The following is an 18,747-nucleotide window of genomic DNA, read 5'->3' on the forward strand; positions in this document are numbered from 1 at the left end:
GTTGAGAGATCTTGGATTTAAACCCAAGGGTGCTATGAAACTTCTTTGTGATAACAAGGTTGCTATTGTGATTGCTCATAATCCAATGCAACATGATTGAACAAAACATGTGGAGATTGATTGACATTTCATCAAGGAAAAATTGGATGCTGGAATTATTAATTTTTTGTTTGTGTGATCTCAAGATCAACTTGCTGATGTGCATACTAAGGCTGTGTCTAATAGTGTGTTTTCCAACTCGCTTGACGAGTTGGACATTCGTGACATCTTTACTCCAATTTGAGGGGGAGTGTTGCGAGTTATATATTTATTCACATTAAGACTTTGTTGTGTACCTCAATTGGTAAGGAGTCAACAGTTTCGAAGGCACTGTGTCCCCAAACACTGCTGTTTCCTGTGCCATCTTCAGTAATACTCTTCTCACAATCTCTCCCAGATACATTCCCGAAATTAGCTTCTCAAATCTCTGAGGCAAAACTGGATTAGAAGCAAAAGCAGAAAAGATATGCATTTTGAAAGATTGGAGACTTGTAGTACAAGGTTTGCCTTACCCGGCATCCAGGATTTGGGCTTTCAGCATCTAAACAAGTATCAAAGATGGTTATTGGAAGATGAGGAGAACTGAAACCTCCCCACTGTGTGCTAATTACCTGCAAAACTAAGCAGATATTAACTGCGCTGTTCACGTACTGTATAATTAAAAAATTCCAGACGCTAACCATGTCACCTAATTTAGGCGATGGACCATGCCACTGGAGAGCTGCATTTGCAGGCTCTACATAAGCAGCATCCGTGCCCATTGCTAGAGTAACCGCAGCCACACTTTCTCTGTTGTAGTATCTACCTCCTGCCAAATTTCCTACGGTATCATCAACCTGCTCAAGAAGATAGCTGAATCAATTGCAAGGAATTGTTTTTTGTCGTAGTGAAATCAAGTTACATGTTGGAGTAGCATAAACCACGGGAGTTGCATACCATTGCGTAAACCCGCAATTTCACTCCATGTTCCTCTAGAGCTTTGTTGAAGTCACTCACCAACTTCCTTCCAACCTGATCTCACTGTAGTATTGTACAAAAAAAGAAAATGGTTAAAATTGGTGCATTTACAATGATATATTGGAAAAAATAATGCTTCCCAAATCTCAAACTTAGGCAGTTAATTTACTGCAGCATTGCGTGTAAAATACCAAGAAAAAGGAGTAAATATAATCTAACTTTGCTATCAGCTGAGAAACTCTTCCATTTGATAGCGGTTCCATCGGAGACAACAGATTGTTCGACCGGACATGACACTGTACAACCAAGTTTGCTCAGCTCCTTTGCTAACGTATTGGGATGTTCCGAAACAAACTTTCCTAGCTCCACAGCAATAAAATCAAATAATTCCTGTTTAATGAGAAAAACATATACATCATATTCATCATTTCACTTAAGTCGATGAAACACAAGTTGATCAAACTCAAGTTTTTAATGAGTAAATGAAAAAAATTGTGACAATGCATGCTCTAATTTAAATTAAAAAAAAATTATTTGTTCACATCATCTGCATATATTTGGTGCTGACATTATGCTTATATAAAGGTATTTTGTTTCATGCCTCGGTGTAATCTGGATCCGGTAATTATTGGGAATATATCACTCGGTGTAATCTGGATCCGGTAATTATTGGGAATATATCACACAAGAGCAAGAATCCCCTTAAATTTACGCCATAATAAAATCCTTCCTCATCTCTGCCACCACACCAAAACACATCTCAAATCAATATTTTAAGAGAAAATAGAAGTATTATTTTCTTTTTCTTCAACGCGATATTCTATTATAAATTCTAGACTATCCTATATTGAGTACGGGGATTCCAACTCGATGATGCAAATGAGCGAACACACTGCCCTGCCTAACCCACATCGCCCAAATAATAGTACTAAAGCCCAAGTGAGCAATCGAGGATGTAGCCTACCCGGTGGGGAGGGGAGAAACGTAGGAAACAAGCATGTTGAGAGTTGTAATGGTTCCACTGGAAGCGAGGCAAGCTTTCATGTCAGACACCAAGGCATTTGAGACCTGCCAAAGCTTTGGCACCGGAGTGGAGCAGTCCCTTGCAAATTTGCGTAGTATTTTTTGTGTTTCTCTCCATTGACGCTGCTTCTTCCTCTTCCACTGTCTCAGTAAAACTGCTGCCACTACCACTGTGGCGGTTGCTGTCACTGTTGCCATCACCACCACCTCCTTCTTCATTGTTTTGTTGTTATCCCTCTCAGAACAATTTAGGCATCAATGAACAACTTGCAAAAAATAATATTGGCTTGTTATTTGTTTTGGTTTTCTGTGATGCAGTGTTGGTTCAAATAACAGAAACCCGCCATTTGTGCAGGGAGGAACGAGTATCATGGATGGAGGGAGGGAACAGACGCATAAATTATATATGTTGGAAAATCTTATAGGGCTAGTGGAAAAATAATGCATGCTTATTTTGATTTATATATAATTGAAGAAATATTAAAACATATACTAACTCAATTTTTTTATACAATATTTAACACACCCCGACCCGGAAAGTCCACTTGGACTCCGAATCTAGTTGTGTTGGCTGACACCTGGAGGGTGACGAAGCCATAAAATGTAGTGTAGTGGAAAGACCTTTATTTTCGAATATACTAACCCCTTACTGTAAAACAAGTATAGTTTCCTTAAAACATACTACGTAAGTATGTAAACAATAATACAACAGCATTATAACCAGAAATATACCAAGTCATGAAATATCAAATGCCACAGTAATATAATCATGTGATAATCAAGTATAATCAATTGCTTATCAATCTATGCTAGCACATGAGTCGGAGTTGCATAATGCAACCTGTACGATAGGACTAGGCGTAATTAATACGCTCTAGTACTACGATCACGTGAAGACTAGTGCAGAAGCCTGCCTGACAGGACTGGCACCTAACTTGGATCCAAGGTGAGCGAACAGTGCGATGTGAACATACACGTGAATGACTGGCCCTGGCCCTGGGGTGAGTACTAACACCGGTGCAGCAAAATGAGCATGTACAGATATGTATGAATGTCATGACAATAATTTCTCAACCATATAGTAACATTTATCACAATTTGTATCACAATAACGAATACTTGGCAATAAGCGTAAAAATGAAGTAAATACACATTTAGGGAAACTATCAATATGTATAGGTATAAAATAAACTGCCCACTCACCTGGAGTCCGCGCTACAACTCCCTCGCACGAATATCAAGGCATCACGAACGATCGTCGCCTAGAACAATTATCAAATCACGTCTCAGAATTTTTATCAATAGAACTCGCAACTCACATAAAACACATCTTTATGGACGTTCTAAAATGATTTGAAACTCATTGACCAAAAGTCAACTGTCGATCAAAGGTGGACGGTAGGGTCCACAACCCTACATAACTTGATCCGGAAGATCCGTACCTCAGATTTCCGATCCGTAACTTCCAAAGATCCACATTATGCTTCTAGAACAACATCCTAAAGTTTCGGAACGATCCAATAGTCGGAACGTCAATTCATGCAAGGACACCGTGACAGCCAACTAGGTGGTCAACTACGAAACTACATTAAAACATCGTAATTTCACTGAACGGATGTCAAATATAGAATTGGAGCATCCCCACGTGCCGCGGTACGCGGTGGCTGGCCGCCACGGTTCGCCGGAAAATTTCACTATTTCTAAAAATTCTCAAATTTCATAAAAATAAAGATCTCAAAGAGAGGAACAACTTTCATACTTGCCACGAAGTCCAAAAGTGGACGGAAGATGGTCAATTTTGCCCACAAAGCTGGCAGGTGCCTAAAGCTTCCCGGTGTCGATTCGTCGTCTATGGTTGTCCAACGGGGTCATGGTTGGTTGGGATTTTCTCCTGGGATGATGGGCTACAAAGCCCAATTGGTGGCATCGGCCATCGTTTTACCGATTCGCCGGAAAATTGAAAAGAGTGGCGGGAGCACTGTTGATTTTCGTTGACTTTCGCGGCCTTAAACTGCCATATACCATGGTCAATCAAGGTGGTTCTTGGGGTGGTTTTGTAGGGGAGAATGAGAACTTCAATATGGTGGTGGTGGTGTTGAAAAACTCCACCGGAGTTGGCTGGAATCGGCCTTAGAAAATGGAAGGTCGAACTGGGTTGCATGGGTTGAAAGGGAAAGGGATGAGGTTCTTCTCTCTCTTTCCTGATTGGCTGATCCCTCTCTCTAATTTCTGATTAGTCACTTAAACGATTGGTCCCCTTATACTTGCTTAAAATCTGATTGGGCTTCTTTCCCACAAGATGGAAGTTCAATTTAATAAAAACTAAACTTTGAATAACCAATTTCAAACATTTGTAACTATACCGTTATAATCCGGACTCGCAAACGACTTTCACCTATGTGTTCGTAGTGACGAGTACTATGAGAATACGCTAAAAGGATAAGTCTTACGTCTCTCTAGATGATGATCAACGAAAGTCAAAGTCATTGCCTCTAGGGCATTTTTGTAAATTCACACTTTTAAAATAAATAAAAACGTAAAATTAGGGACGGATTGTCACAATATTCTCCATTAAACTCATCGAAACAATAAAAAGAAAATTTGAACTTAAGTGCAGCGAAAGGAGCACAAGGCTCATATCAGTATCATAAAAGGTTCTTACTCAATTATGACAAGAAAAATGCTTGCCAATGAATCAGAAATCCCATATTGGGTTGTCTTGTGACAAAATTTTGGTATTATTTGCAACATATTTCTTTTGAAATAGGTATTGTTATGACTGAATCATACGTTTTGGGCTGAAACTATGGGTAATTGGGCATTCATGGAATTGGATGGCCTAAATAAAGAGCTTGGGCTAATAGAAGGGCTAAAAAGATGATATATGAATGAATTTCGCAAAGTAAATGTAAATGGACTGATTGCAAGATGTTTAGGTCATCTCCAACTGAAAGGTTCAGATGGTCAAAGGGCCGAAAATAGCCCGAAAACGGTCTTTAACTAAGAGCCAAGCCAAAGGGCTTGTGGACCCCACTGGACAAAAAAAGGCCAAAGGACCAATCAGCTGGCCCCGAGTAGTGTCGAATTTGAATTCCAGCACTTTTATTTTATTTTATTTTTTTTACAAAAATTGAAAAAAAAAATTTAATTCTATTTTTTTTTTCTGTAACTTCCTAAGCCATTAAATAACATTAAGTAATATGAAATAACATTAAACAATATTAAACAACATAAAAATTATACAACATAAAAAAAAACATTTAACAACATGAAACTTAAACAACATTTTTAAAAACATTTAACAAATATAAAACTTAAACGCCTACTCCATGCTTCTTTTGGCCCAAAGATGTCCAAGAAGATCCTGTTGAAGGTACTTGTTTGTGGCATGGGAACATATCATCTTATAGCGTCTCATATAGTTTTTAAATATAAGTTGTTGTAGTTTTTAAATTTAAATAATAAATTATGTTTGACCCTATGACCCTCGGTTGAAGATGGTAAGAAATATGGTCCTACACTTTTCATTAAAATATTAATTTCTTGAAGGACCAGATGGCTAAAACGAGCCCTTTGGCCGATGGCCTTACATTCTGCATGGGCATATGTTGTTTCTAACCCAAGTTATAAGAATAAGTTATGAAGAGAACTTTATTTAAATTGTTAATTAGTTGACCTTAAGTCCTAAGCTCATAGTTAGTAAAATACATAACGTATATGTACATGTGAAGTATAAGTATATCTATTATTCAGCAACTTTGTTGGAAAAAAAATTTTGAAAAATTCGGCCATTTAAAAAAAATTATAGTACGTATTAATTTCTTTAATAATGTGTCAAAATAGGTGAACTTTATATGTATTATTGAAAAACGTGTAAATAAAGTGTAAGGTACTACATGTATTACATGCTAGAGTTAAAAAAAAAAAAAAAAAAGGTGCAATTTAACAAATCATTATTATTGTTAAGTGATGACGTAACTGTCGTTAAGTGATAAGCTGAACAAATACTGAAGTGGGCTCTTCATGACTCGTTTAGAGCATCTTTCCAGTAGTTTCGGATCCATCAAATCATATGTTGCTGGTAATTACATGAACATATCTTGTTATATGGCTTGTTATTTTTTTTCATTCTCATTTTGCATCAATTTTAAGGGCATCTTATTGCTTAGGAAACCCTAAATTCGATATAGGCTTTTGATGGCCTCCATTGAAAATGTGAAGATATTTCGATAGGTTTCTACTAAAAAGGTGAAGACATTTTGGGGAATACTTGCTGAAAACTTGCACCGTGTTATTGTTTAGTACTCATGGGTTGGAGGCTTGGAGCCTCCTGGAGTATGCATTGTTTTGATAGGTGTTTGTTGTTACTTTACGTAGAGGGTGTAAGGTCCGCAGGGTGTGATGGCACACTGCAACAATTTTGAGCGACAATTTTATATTATAATATTTTTGTTACTCAAAATTTATTTATTTATTTATTATAAATAATAGCGTTAGTTGGCTAATTTGTAAATTGACAATATTATCAAGTTTAGTACACTTTATGTAAATTGACTTACCAAAAAAGAGATGAAATGAGATTGACTAAATAAAAAACAACAGGCCAACAAAGTTACAGAGCCCAACGCTCTTTTCCTCCCGCGCCGCCCCGCCAAGCACACCTCTCTCTTCCTCTCCATACCAACTTTCTCTTGTTGCCTTTTCCCTACTTCGTTTGGTTTTCATGAAAAAATAATATCGTATAAAATTCGAACTGGCAGGATGGAAAACTGCAAAAATCATTGGTGTTTGGATGGGGATTATAAACCTGGTACAACAAGAGGAACTTAGGGAGAAAGGGAAGTGCAGAAGGGGTGGTGTGAGGTTGGTAGCCTCCTTTTCTTTCAACTCCCATCTAATACTAAGGTTTCGGTTGGGATTAAAATGAGGGCTTAGTGAGACCAGTAGTCGAGACGAGTCTGATTTAATTTCATTTAAGTAAAATCTTTGGCATATCAAACATGGGCGTACAAATCCTAGCTAGTCCCCTCCTACCCAAGAAAGTGAAACAAACGGGTCCAGAGATTATAAAATGTGTTTCAATTCAAATAAGACATTATTAAAAGCAAGGAATAGATTAGTCTAAAATCATTTTATGTGGTTAATTAAATATGTTACATTAAAATTGATTAATACAGATATATAAACTAAAAAGGACATTTTATGACTTAATTAGCAAAGAAAAGTCAATAATTACATAAAAGGTTGATGCTTTCTTCATGTTCTGTTTTATTATATGGTTTTGTTTTATCATATGACGGTAGTTGTTGTTTTACTATTTGGTACCGGATTCCTTCCGGACCTTTTAAAACTAAGCTCACTAATCAATGAATTTGGGCAGTTGAAATTTGATCTAACGGCTACAATTATTATAACTTTTAGGGAACTTCCTATTTGTAGCCATTAGATCAAATTTCAACGGCACAGATTCATTGATTAGTGAGCTCAGTTTTGATGTATCCAGAGAGGATACGGTTCCTTACTCTTTATGTTAATCGATTTAGTGTTAACTTTTCAAGTGTGAAACCTAAGAAAAGTCGATGATTAATTATACCCCCGTTTTTTTTTACTTTGTGTTGAAAGCTTTCAATAATTAGCTTCTCCAATCCCCTACTATAAGACCACCGACTAATAATGTGATTATTTTGGTCAGAAGTCCAAAAAGTTTGGTGTGAAAAGTTAATTACATGTTCGTAGCCTTTATCTAATGAACACGTATTGGCCTTGGCTTTGACCACATTGTACATAATTAACATCAACGAGTACAAATATACAAATCCTTGTTGCAAGGAAAGGGACACCAGCACAATTACATGCTTGGTCGGTTTGGGTTGGCTTTGCTTCATCTACCCCATCGGAGGACTCTGAATGTTTCATTTTCTTGCTATACTAGCTTGAGTGTGGGTGGCAAATATGGCAACTCCGTTGCTTGTTTGATTGCGAATTGAGGCAATAATATACTCGGTTTTTCATATCGATCGCTAGCGAGATTTTTGCACTATACTACTTTTGTTCATATGCTGGACAATGGTGCTGTGCATATATGTCAGCTTATGTTACAAAGGGTTTGCGCTAAGTAGTGAGATTACTAGTGGATAAAAACATGATCTAAATTTTACAAAATTGAGATTGTCGTTCTTATAATAACATAATAAGACCTCAGTAGGAGTTTATTAGCAATACCTATCCATGAGCAAATACTTGTAAGTTCAGTAATGAATTGATTGAGTTCGAAGTCTCAAGCCCTAAATAGATTAAAAATTATTAAAAATTAACTTCGACTTCTCACGTTCTAAATAGATTAGGAAAAAAAATTACCCACATGAAATGTAGATTACATATGCTCATATGGAATTTATTAATTAGAACGAAAGCCTGTAAATTAATTTACTGAGGTTCTCATTTTAGACATTAGTACAAATTGCTGTCGATTTGAACGGACACCTTCTAAATAAGGAAATTTCATCTGATCTTAAGATTGAGAGTACGATAGGATGACGTTTTCGACTATATGATATGAGAACTATAGGTTTATATCAACTAGAGGAAGTGATGAGAACCCAGAAGAGGAGAGCTTATTTTAATGATTGTATTTGGATGTATTTGTGTACCCTAACTTGGTCGTCGTTATATCTCACAATCATGCATGATTGGTTGAGCAGAAAAATAGTAATTAAGCTATCCAAAAATAAGATAATAGTTTCCCATGATGCAATCCGATCTTCTAATTCCTATCTGTGAAACAGTGCGTATCAGATGGTTTACATCAACAAGTCAATAATAATTGGGATGCTAATTAATTAGTGTAGCATTAGGTGGCTCCCCAGCCGCGAGTGTTAATTATTTGCTGAAAGTTTAATGAGTGTAGCAGACTTCACATCTGATCCGTCCCACCAAACAGTCCCTACCAAGTTTCGTGACATAATATTCTAATTAATAAGCTAACGACAATAAAATTTGATAAATATTAAGAAGACTTTTGCATTCAATAAATCTTAGAGGTTTTTTGAACCTAAATACAGCAAGAATGTATCCAGAAGCCTACAAACTGGGCAGATCACATAATCTCTGGTGGGCCAAAGGTTGTGTTGAATGATAATCTTGTCTTAGCTCAAGACAATTGATCCGGCCCATACACAAAGAAAGATTCATGCACATGCTAGAGAGGTCTAGCAAATTCAAGTTGATGGAATGCATACATAAATATCTAAGGCTTTTTGTAGAAAGATCTAGAATCTTGTAAAATTGTGTGGTTGTTAAGCATTAGCTAGAAAGTTCTAGCAATGCCTAAATTGGCAAACCTTGCCTATAAATAGGTGAGGTGCTAAGCTATGTGATGTAACAACCAAGAGAGCAAGTAGTAAGAAGTGAGAGTGTCAAGTAAGAAGTAAGAAGAAGCAACAAAGCTTCTAAGAGTGTTTGAGTGTTTCCTCTTGTACTAGTTTGTGAGTGAATAAAAATTTGTATAACACTTTGAGTGTTCTTTCTTTCTCTTGCCTATCAAAGTCCGCTACATTACATTCTCCTTTGTGAGATAAATATCTCCAAAGTAGTGAAGCATTTTTTAAACCCCAACAAAGTGGTACCAGAGCTATGGCTAGCAACGCTATGGCAGCCTTCCAAGTTCCAGTGCTCGACAACAACAACTTCGATAATTGGAGTATCAAAATGAAGGCCTTTTTGGGTGCACACGATGTCTGGGAAGTCATGGAGAAAGGCTACACTGAGCCAGAAGATGAAGCTACTCTGTCTCAACCCCAGAAGGAGAGTTTGAAAGATTCAAGAAAGAGAGACAAGAAGGCTTTCTACCTCATCTACCAAGCATTAGATGACAATGGCTTTGAGAAGGTCTCGAGTGCAACCTCTGCCAAGCAAGTATGGGAGAAGCTTCAAACCTCTTACAAAGGAGCCGAACAAGTGAAAAAGGTTCGTCTTCAAGTATTAAGAAGTGAGTTTGAATCTTTACAAATGAAAGGGTCTGAATCAATCTCTGATTATTTCTCAAGAGTCTTAGCCGTTTCCAATCAATTAAAAAGAAACAGAGAAAAGTTAGAAGATGTTAGAATTATGGAGAAGATACTACGCTCGTTGAACCCCAAGTTCGAGCACATTGTCGTGACGATTGAAGAAACTAAAAACTTGGAAGAAATTAGTATAGAGCAATTAATGGGTTCACTGCAAGCATATGAAGAGAAAGATAAGAAGAGGCAAGGGAATGATGAGCAGCTCCTCAAGACGCATATCCAGCCAAAGAAGAAAGAAGAAAGCTTTAACAACTAGAGAAGCCAACACGGAAGAAGTCGTGGCCGAGGTTGTGGATGTGGACATGAGCGTGGATGTGGTTGGAACTTCAACAACCATAGCAACTATGAAAGAGGAAAAATCTCAATAAAAGGTCGCAGAAGAGGACGCTCAAACTTGAGGTATGAAAAATCTCAAGTTCAATGCTACAATTGTCCAAAGTTTGGGCATTATGCTTAGGAATGTAGAGCTCCAAACAGCAGACTTGATAAGAAGGTCAATTATGTGAAAGAAGAGAAAGAAGAGAATGACGTTGTGCTACTAGCATGCAAGAACAATGATGGAGACCAAGACTATACATGGTACCTTGACACCGGCACCAGCAACCATATGTGAGGAAGAAAAAGCATCTTCGTAGAGCTCAATGAATCAATGAGTGGCAACGTTTCTGTTGGAGACGAATCCAAAATACCCGTAAAAGGAAAAGGTAACATCCTTATTCCCCTGGAAAATGGCGGTCACCAATTAATTTCAAATGTCTACTACGTCCCTAATATGAAAAGCAACATTTTGAGTTTGGGTCAATTCTTAGAAAAAGTTTATGATTTTCATACAAAAAATTATATCCTTTTTCTTAGAGATGACAAAGGAGGATTAATTGCCAAGGTGAAAATGTTAAAGAATAGGATGTTTCCCATGAACATTCAAAACGATGTTGCAAAGTGTCTCAAGATATGTTACAAAGACATATCTTGGCTTTGGCATCTTCGTTTTGGGCATCTTAACTTTGGGGGATTGGAGTTATTATCCAAGAAGGAGATGGTGAGAGGCTTAACGTGTATCAGCCACCCTGATCAAGTTTATGAAGGATGTTTACTTGGGAAACAGTTTAGTAAAAGCTTTGCAAAGGAGTCTACCACAAGAGCCCAGAAGCCACTCGAGCTCATTCACACCGATGTGTGCAGTCCAATAAAACCAAGATCTTTGGATAAAAATAATTATTTCCTTCTTTTCATTGATGATTTTTCAAGGAAAACCTGGGTGTATTTCTTGAAGCAGAAATCAGAGGTATTTGGAACATTCAAGAAGTTCAAAGTCGCTGTAGAAAAAGAAAGTGGTTGCAAGATCAAAGCCATGAGATCTGATCGAGGAGGAGAATTCACTTCGAAGGAATTTCAAGAGTTTTGTGAAGCAAATGGAATTCGTCGACCTTTGACAGTTCCAATATCCCCTCAATAAAATGGTGTGGCGGAAAGAAAAAATTGAACCATCCTCGACATGGCTCGAAGCATGCTCAAAAGCAAAAAATTGCCTAAGGAATTGTGGGCAGAAGCTGTAGCATGTGCTGTCTACCTATCCAATCGGTCTCCAACAAGAAGTGTGTGGCAGAAAAACTTCGCAAAAAGCATGGAATGGAAGAAAACCAGGTATCTCTCATCTAAGAATTTTTGGAAGCATAGCCCATGTACATGTACCAGACGAAAGGAGAACCAAACTCGATGACAAAAGTGAGAAGTTCATCTTCATCGGCTATGACACAAATTCAAAAGGCTATAAGCTGTATAATCCAAATAATGGGAAGACAATGATCATTTGAGACGTGACGTTCGATGAAGAAGGAGAATGAGATTTTGGGCCACACGCAGGTGATCTTCACTTCTTTCCTCAGTTTGATGAAGAGAATGAACAAGGGATGATGGAGCAAGCAAATGAGGTTCAACAAGAATCCACTGCTCCACCTGCTTCACCAACATCAACCAATCATGGTAATTCACCAGCATCAGCATTGTCAAGGGGGAGCCTAAAAGAAAGAGAAATACCACGCATAAGAAGTATACGAGATCTTTATGAGGTAGCTGAAAGACTTGATAATCCTACGTTTTTCTGTCTCTTTGCTGATTGTGAACTAGTCGATTTCCAAGAAGCAGTGCAAGATACTAAGTGGAGGAAAGCAATGGATGAAGAAATCGAAGCAATCCAGAAGAATGACATGGGAACTTGTTATTCTTCCGAAAGGACACAAAGCCATCGGAGTTAAGTGGGTGTACAAGACAAAGAAAAATGCCAATGGAGAGGTCGAAAGATACAAGGCAAGACTAGTGGGGAAGGGCTATTGTCAAAGAGCCGGAATTGACTATGATGAGGTATTTGCACCCGTTGCTCGGTTGGAAACTATACAATTACTAATTTTTTTGGCAGCTCAAAAAAGTTGGAAGATTTAACAAATGGTTGTGAAGTCCACCTTCCTAAATGGAGTCCTTGAAAAAGAAGTCTATATTCAGCAACCGTCAGGCTATGAAATCAAAGGGCATGAAGACAAAGTTCTGAAGCTGAAACAAGCCCTCTATGGGTTAAAACAAGCACCACGAGCATGGAATAGTCGCATCGACAAGTACTTCTAGGAGAACAACTTCACCAAGTGCCCTCATGAACATTCTCTCTACGTCAAAGTCAAAGATGGAGATATTTTGATTGTGTGCTTATAAGTGGATGATCTAATCTTCACTGGAAGTAATCCACGCATGTTTAAAGAGTTCAAGAGAGTGATGACCAAAGAATTTGAGATGACCGACATCGGCTTGATGGCATACTACCTAGGCATTGAAGTCAAGCAGAACGAAGAAGGCATTTTCATCTCCCAAGAAAGCTACACAAAGGAGATACTGAAAAAGTTCAAAATGGACAACTACTAACCCGTGAGCATGCCAATGGAGTGTGGAGTCAAACTGACTAAGCATGACAAAGGAGAAACCATAGATCCAACATTTTTCAAAAGTCTAGTTGGAAGCTTGCGCTACTTGACTTGCACAAGACCAGACATTCTCTATGTTGTCGGATTAGTCAGTCGCCACATGGAGAATCCCACAACTACACATTTGAAAACGGCCAAAAGAATTCTTCGATACCTCAAAGGTACTGTTAACTTTGGCTTGTTCTATTCAAGTTCTGATAACTACAAATTTGCTGGGTATAGCGATAATGATTGGGCAGGAGATTCCGACGATAGAAATAACACTATTGGATTTGTGTTTTTCATGGGAGTTACTGAATTCACATGGATGTCAAAGAAACAACCGATTGTCACACTATCTACTTGCGAAGCTGAATATGTAGTTGCTACCGTATGCGTCTGTCATGCAATCTGGCTGAGAAACTTGCTGAAAGAATTAAGCATGCCACAAGAAGAGCCAACAGAGATATATGTTGACAACAAGTCTGCAATAGCTCTAGCAAAGAATCCAGTATTCCATGACATAAGCAAACACATAGATACCCGTTATCATTTCTTAAGAGAGAGCATTGCAAGAAAGGATGTGCAAGTGGAATACGTGAAGTCTCAAGACCAAATTGCAGACATATTCACTAAGACACTCAAATAAGAAGACTTTATCAGATTGAGGAACTCAATTGGCATCACAAGACAAGATTAAGGGGGGATGTTGAATGATAATCTTGTCTTGGCCCAAGATAATTGATCCGGCCCATACACAATGAAATATCCATGCACATGTTAAAGAGTTCTAGCAAATTCAAGTTGGTGGAATGCATACATAAATATCTAAGGCTTTTTGTAGAAAAATCTAGAATCTTGTAAAATTGTGTGGTTGTTAAGCATTAGCTAGAAAGTTCTAGCAATGCCTAAATTGGCAAACCTTGCCTATAAATAAGTGAGGTGCTAAGCTATGTGATGTAACAACCAAGAAAGGAAGTAGTAAGAAATGAGAGTGTCAAGTAAGAAGTAAGAAGAACCAACAAAGCTTCTAAGAGTGTTTGAGTGTTTCCTTTTGTACTAGTTTGTGAGTGAATAAAAATTTGTATAACACTTTGAGTGTTCTTTCTTTCTCTTGCCTATCAAATTCCGCTGCATTACATTCTCCTTTGTGAGATAAATATCTCCAAAGTAGTGAAGCATTTTTTAAAGCCCAACAGGTTGTCCCTTACCTAAACAATTATTCATCATATGATATTCAATAGACGTCAATATTGCTAGTTTTTGTAAACCAAGAATATGATATCAACCTTAGAGAGCATGATTATTAGAGAGAGAGCATGATTATTAGAGAGAGGGAGAGAAGATGATTACAGAGTGAGAGAGTGATCAACAGATTTCTTACAGAAGAAGAAAGGAAATTGTATTTCATTTAGAAAGAATGATTTGTACGCTTTACAACATTAGTACATATTCTAACTATGATAGCTTACAACAATTTATAACTGCCTATCTAATCAGCTGACACTTGTCAATATCACGACCATTGAACCTATACTCCAAACATTCCCCTTCAAGCTCAGGAGCAAAGAACTAAAGCCTGAGATTGGAGCAACATGTCTAAAACAATGGAGTAGAGAGTCATTTTGTCAGGATATCAACAAACTGTTCAGTTAAAGCAATGAACATCAATATCAATATGTTTGGTTCTTTGATGCATATCTAGATTAGAAGTGACTGTTATAGCTGAGAGATTATCACAGAAGAAAGTTGAAGGTATAGAAAATGGAACCTGGAAAAAGGTCAGCAACTGTTTAATCCAATCAAGTTTAGCATTAGTGGTAGACAAAGCTCTGTACTCTGCTTAAGTGGAGAATCTAGAAACAATTTGTTGTTTTTTAGAGGACCAAGAAATGGGATTGGAACTAGAAATACAACCATTCTAGTAGTTGATCTTCTGTCATTAGGATCACATGCCCAGTTAACATCACAGAAAGCCCTAAAGTCCAAATGCCATTTAGTGTAGTGTATTCCACAACCCTTTGTTGCTTTGAGATACATAAGGATCATTTTTACTGCCACAAAATGAGAATTAATGGGGCGCTGCATGAATTGATAAGTCTGATGCACTACAAAATGCAATATAAGATTTGATAAATATAAGATATTGAAGGGCTCATACCAAGCTTTTGTATAATGTTTGATTGTTAAAGCATTTACCATCATCCTTATATATGTTATATGGTAAACAAGGAGTGGCGCAAAGTTTAGACAAAAGCATCTCATAATTGGTAAGTAACTTAGAAACATACTTATCTTGAGAAAGAAAAATCATCCTCTTTGTGAACAATCTAGAGCCCCAAGAAATAATGTAATGATCCCAAAACCTCAATATCAAATTCCTTTGTGAGAGCAGTAATAACATCAATGATAGCAGTAGTAGCACTTCGAGTTAATAATGCCATTTACATAAGAGAAAGAAAACCATGATAGACTTGCCAACAATATTTATAAATAAGGATGAATCAGCAGGAGTAGTTTGAAATATACCCAACCAAAGACCAAGTTCCTTGAGAATATAAATCCGACAATTCTTCTTGCATAACAGTAGCCCAAACTAGAGATTCAAAAGCTGACTTATAGGTTGTAGGTTCAACCTTAGTGAGATCAACACCCCATGCTCATGTATAATAGATTATAAGACAATTTTCTTTGAAGTCCACTTTTGGACTTTGTTTCCATATGATGCAAATTAAGAGGTGGAATAGATAGTACAACATGTAAACTCTTAAGATGAAATTCTGATACCACAAGGATATGAGAGGAGGAGGATTGAACTGTATACGTGGTAATGGATTGGTCTTCTATTACATTATTATGATTAGATGTAGTAGATGGCATAGGCACAAACACATGACTAGATAATAGGTTTATGAGGCATAGACAGAATAAATGCAGGAGTAATTGAAGTGATTTTATTGGACTGAGGGACAGGAAGAACATTATTATGATTGGGACTGGTAGCAATGATTGACAAAGAGGTAGCATGAGTGACATTATGAGACACTTGATTGACTAAAGTAATGAAAACTCAGACTTGGCAAAGAGTACATGCCTAGATATGTATACTTTCTGTTTGGACACCTTATAACAAATATAACCTTTAAACTTTAAAGTATATCCTAGAAATGCACATTTGTGGTTCTATGTTGCAATTTGGTACTATTGTATGGCCTCAGTAATGAAAAGCATGAACACCCACATATTCTAAGGTGATTAATCTCATGAACAAATTTAAACAATACCTCAAATAGAGATTTATGATCCAAGGTAAAAGTAGACATTCTATAGATAAGACAAGAAGATGCTTAGCAAGCAAAGGACCAAAAAGAAGAAGGCAATGATACTGTTTGTAAAAGTGTAACAGTCATTTTAATAATGTGTTTGTGCTTTCTTTCAGCTAATCAAGTTTGTTCTGGTGTATGGAGACATGACATATGATGACTAATTCTCTTATCCAATAGAAAAGATTTGAAAGATTTCCCATATACTCACCCCCTCCATGTTAGATCCCACATCATCCAGGGGAGAGGATCCTCTATGCCTTATATGTACATGCCCACCTCCATATAGCACGAGACCTTTTGGAAGCTCACTGGCTTCGGAGTTCATCGAAACTCCAAAGTTAAGCAAGTTCGTGCGAGAGCAATCCCAGGATGGGTGATCTACTGGGAAGTTCTCGTGTGAGTTTCCAGAAACAAAACGTGAGGGCGTGGTTGGGGCTCAAAGCGGACAATATCGTAATATGACGGAGTCGAGCCTGGGATGTGCTGGAGCCCGGGTCGAGATGTGACAATTTGGTATCAGAGCCAATCCCTGGCTGGAAGTTCGCCGACAAGGATGTCCGGCCCTTGAGGGTGGTAGATTGTTAGATCCCACATCGCCTAGGGGAGAGGATCCTCTATGCCTTATACATACATGCCCACCTCCATATAGCACGAGACCTTTTGGGAGCTCATTGGCTTCGGAGTTCATCAAAACTCTGAAGTTAAGTGAGTTTGCGCAAAAACAATCCTAGGATGGGTGACCCACTGGGAAGTTCTCGTGTGAGTTCCCAGAAACAAAACCGTGAGGGCATGGTCGGGGCCCAAAGCAGACAATATCGTGCTACGGCGGAGTCGAACCCAAGATGTGGTGGAGCCCAGGTTGGGATGTGACACTCCATCAATTTGTAAAATCTTAATTGTAACATTAAACTCATTCAAAATGAATTTGTAAAATGAGAGAAAAGTGGCAAAAATATCACTTTTATTGTATAATGGAAAAATCCAACGATGTCTACTACACTCATCAATGAAGATTACATCGTGCTTAAATTCTGTAATTGAAATACAAGGAGTTAAGCCTCACACATCACTATAAACAACCTCAAATGCATATACAGATTTAGACACATTAGTATTGAAAGGAAGTTTGGTACACTTGCCTTCTAGAATCTATGACACAACATAGGTATATTTTCAGAAACATGAGACACATTGGACTTTATTAATATTTGAGAGACAATGAGATTAGAGGGATGACCTAGACTGCTATGCCAAATAATTGATGTAACTTGTTGTCCAAGATAGGCAGCACCAATCATTATCTTCCTCCTTGAACCAAAATGAGTTGATGAAGTTATAGGGTACAATCCATTGGTACATAGTCATTTGAATAGAATCCTCTATGTTGTTTTGTCCTGAATCCAAAAGAAAAAAGTATCAAAAGATTAACAAACAGTTATTATCAAGACAACTTTTATGAACTGGGAGCAAATTCGGAGTCAACTTTGGTACACATAGTACTGAATTTAATTTCAAAGGCTACAATGAGGTATTAATAATGCAGGAACCAACAAGTGATACTGATAAACTTTGACCATTGGCTTACTGAATAGTATCATTTGATGGATATGGAGTGACAAGAGACAAGTTGTTTACATCAGCAGTCATATGTTATGGCTCTTGAATCAGTGATCCACACTTGCTGAGATTAATTAGATGGTATTTGTGGAGGTGCAGAATGCAAATAATGATCAACATGCATTGTAGTCATTGGAGATGAGGTATTTTGATAGTAGAAAGCTACACTCTGATGAAGATTCCCATAAATATGACAACCTGGAGGAACTGCATTATTTCTGAATCTACAAGTGTCAGCAAAATGATTATTTTTCCTTCAGATTTGACAGTCTTGAGTATTCCTGAATTTACAGGTATCAACTATATGGTTATTCTTACCACAAATTTGACTAGTCTGCCGTTGAGGAATATAACCTTGTTGCTTTGGTGGAGAAACATCAAGAAATTCCAGGTGCTAAAAACCTATAATCTCCAGTATTTACATTCAATATCTTTCCCCTTGTCGTTGTTATTAAAGGACTTATAACCACTAGTTTTAGAATTAGAATATTATTATGAGAATTATAAGAACTTCCAGTTTTAGAATTAAACCCATTTGTATTAGCTACTAAAGTAGTAAGCATTGGAGTACCAGAAACATTATCAATCATAGCCTCTTCAGCAGAAATCGGGATCAAAGATACTTCAAAGAAATTACAGTTTCATGTCCTCTAATAATATACCTAATTGTATTATATTCAGCAGGCAATCCATTCAAGGGAAACTGATCAAATCAAAGATGTAATTGGAGATTGCAAGATCTGTAATTGAGATGCTGTCACCATTGTAACAGAT

At 37.4% G+C, this 18,747-nt stretch overlaps 1 protein-coding gene and 1 pseudogene across 1 annotated transcript; one reads left to right on the plus strand and one right to left on the minus strand.

Moving 5' to 3' along the window:
* Positions 1–316: 316 nt before the first annotated feature.
* LOC137724518 (probable hexokinase-like 2 protein) lies at positions 317–2,238 on the minus strand (annotated as a pseudogene).
* Positions 2,239–13,001: 10,763 nt separating this feature from the next.
* On the plus strand, positions 13,002–13,679 carry LOC137724546 (secreted RxLR effector protein 161-like). The gene has a single exon (XM_068463313.1). It carries the CDS (start codon positions 13,002–13,004, stop codon positions 13,677–13,679), a length of 678 nt encoding a protein of 225 aa, XP_068319414.1.
* Positions 13,680–18,747: the final 5,068 nt, after the last annotated feature.

This window comes from Pyrus communis, chromosome 1 (assembly GCF_963583255.1).
Source record: "Pyrus communis chromosome 1, drPyrComm1.1, whole genome shotgun sequence".
Lineage (NCBI taxonomy): Eukaryota > Viridiplantae > Streptophyta > Magnoliopsida > Rosales > Rosaceae > Pyrus > Pyrus communis.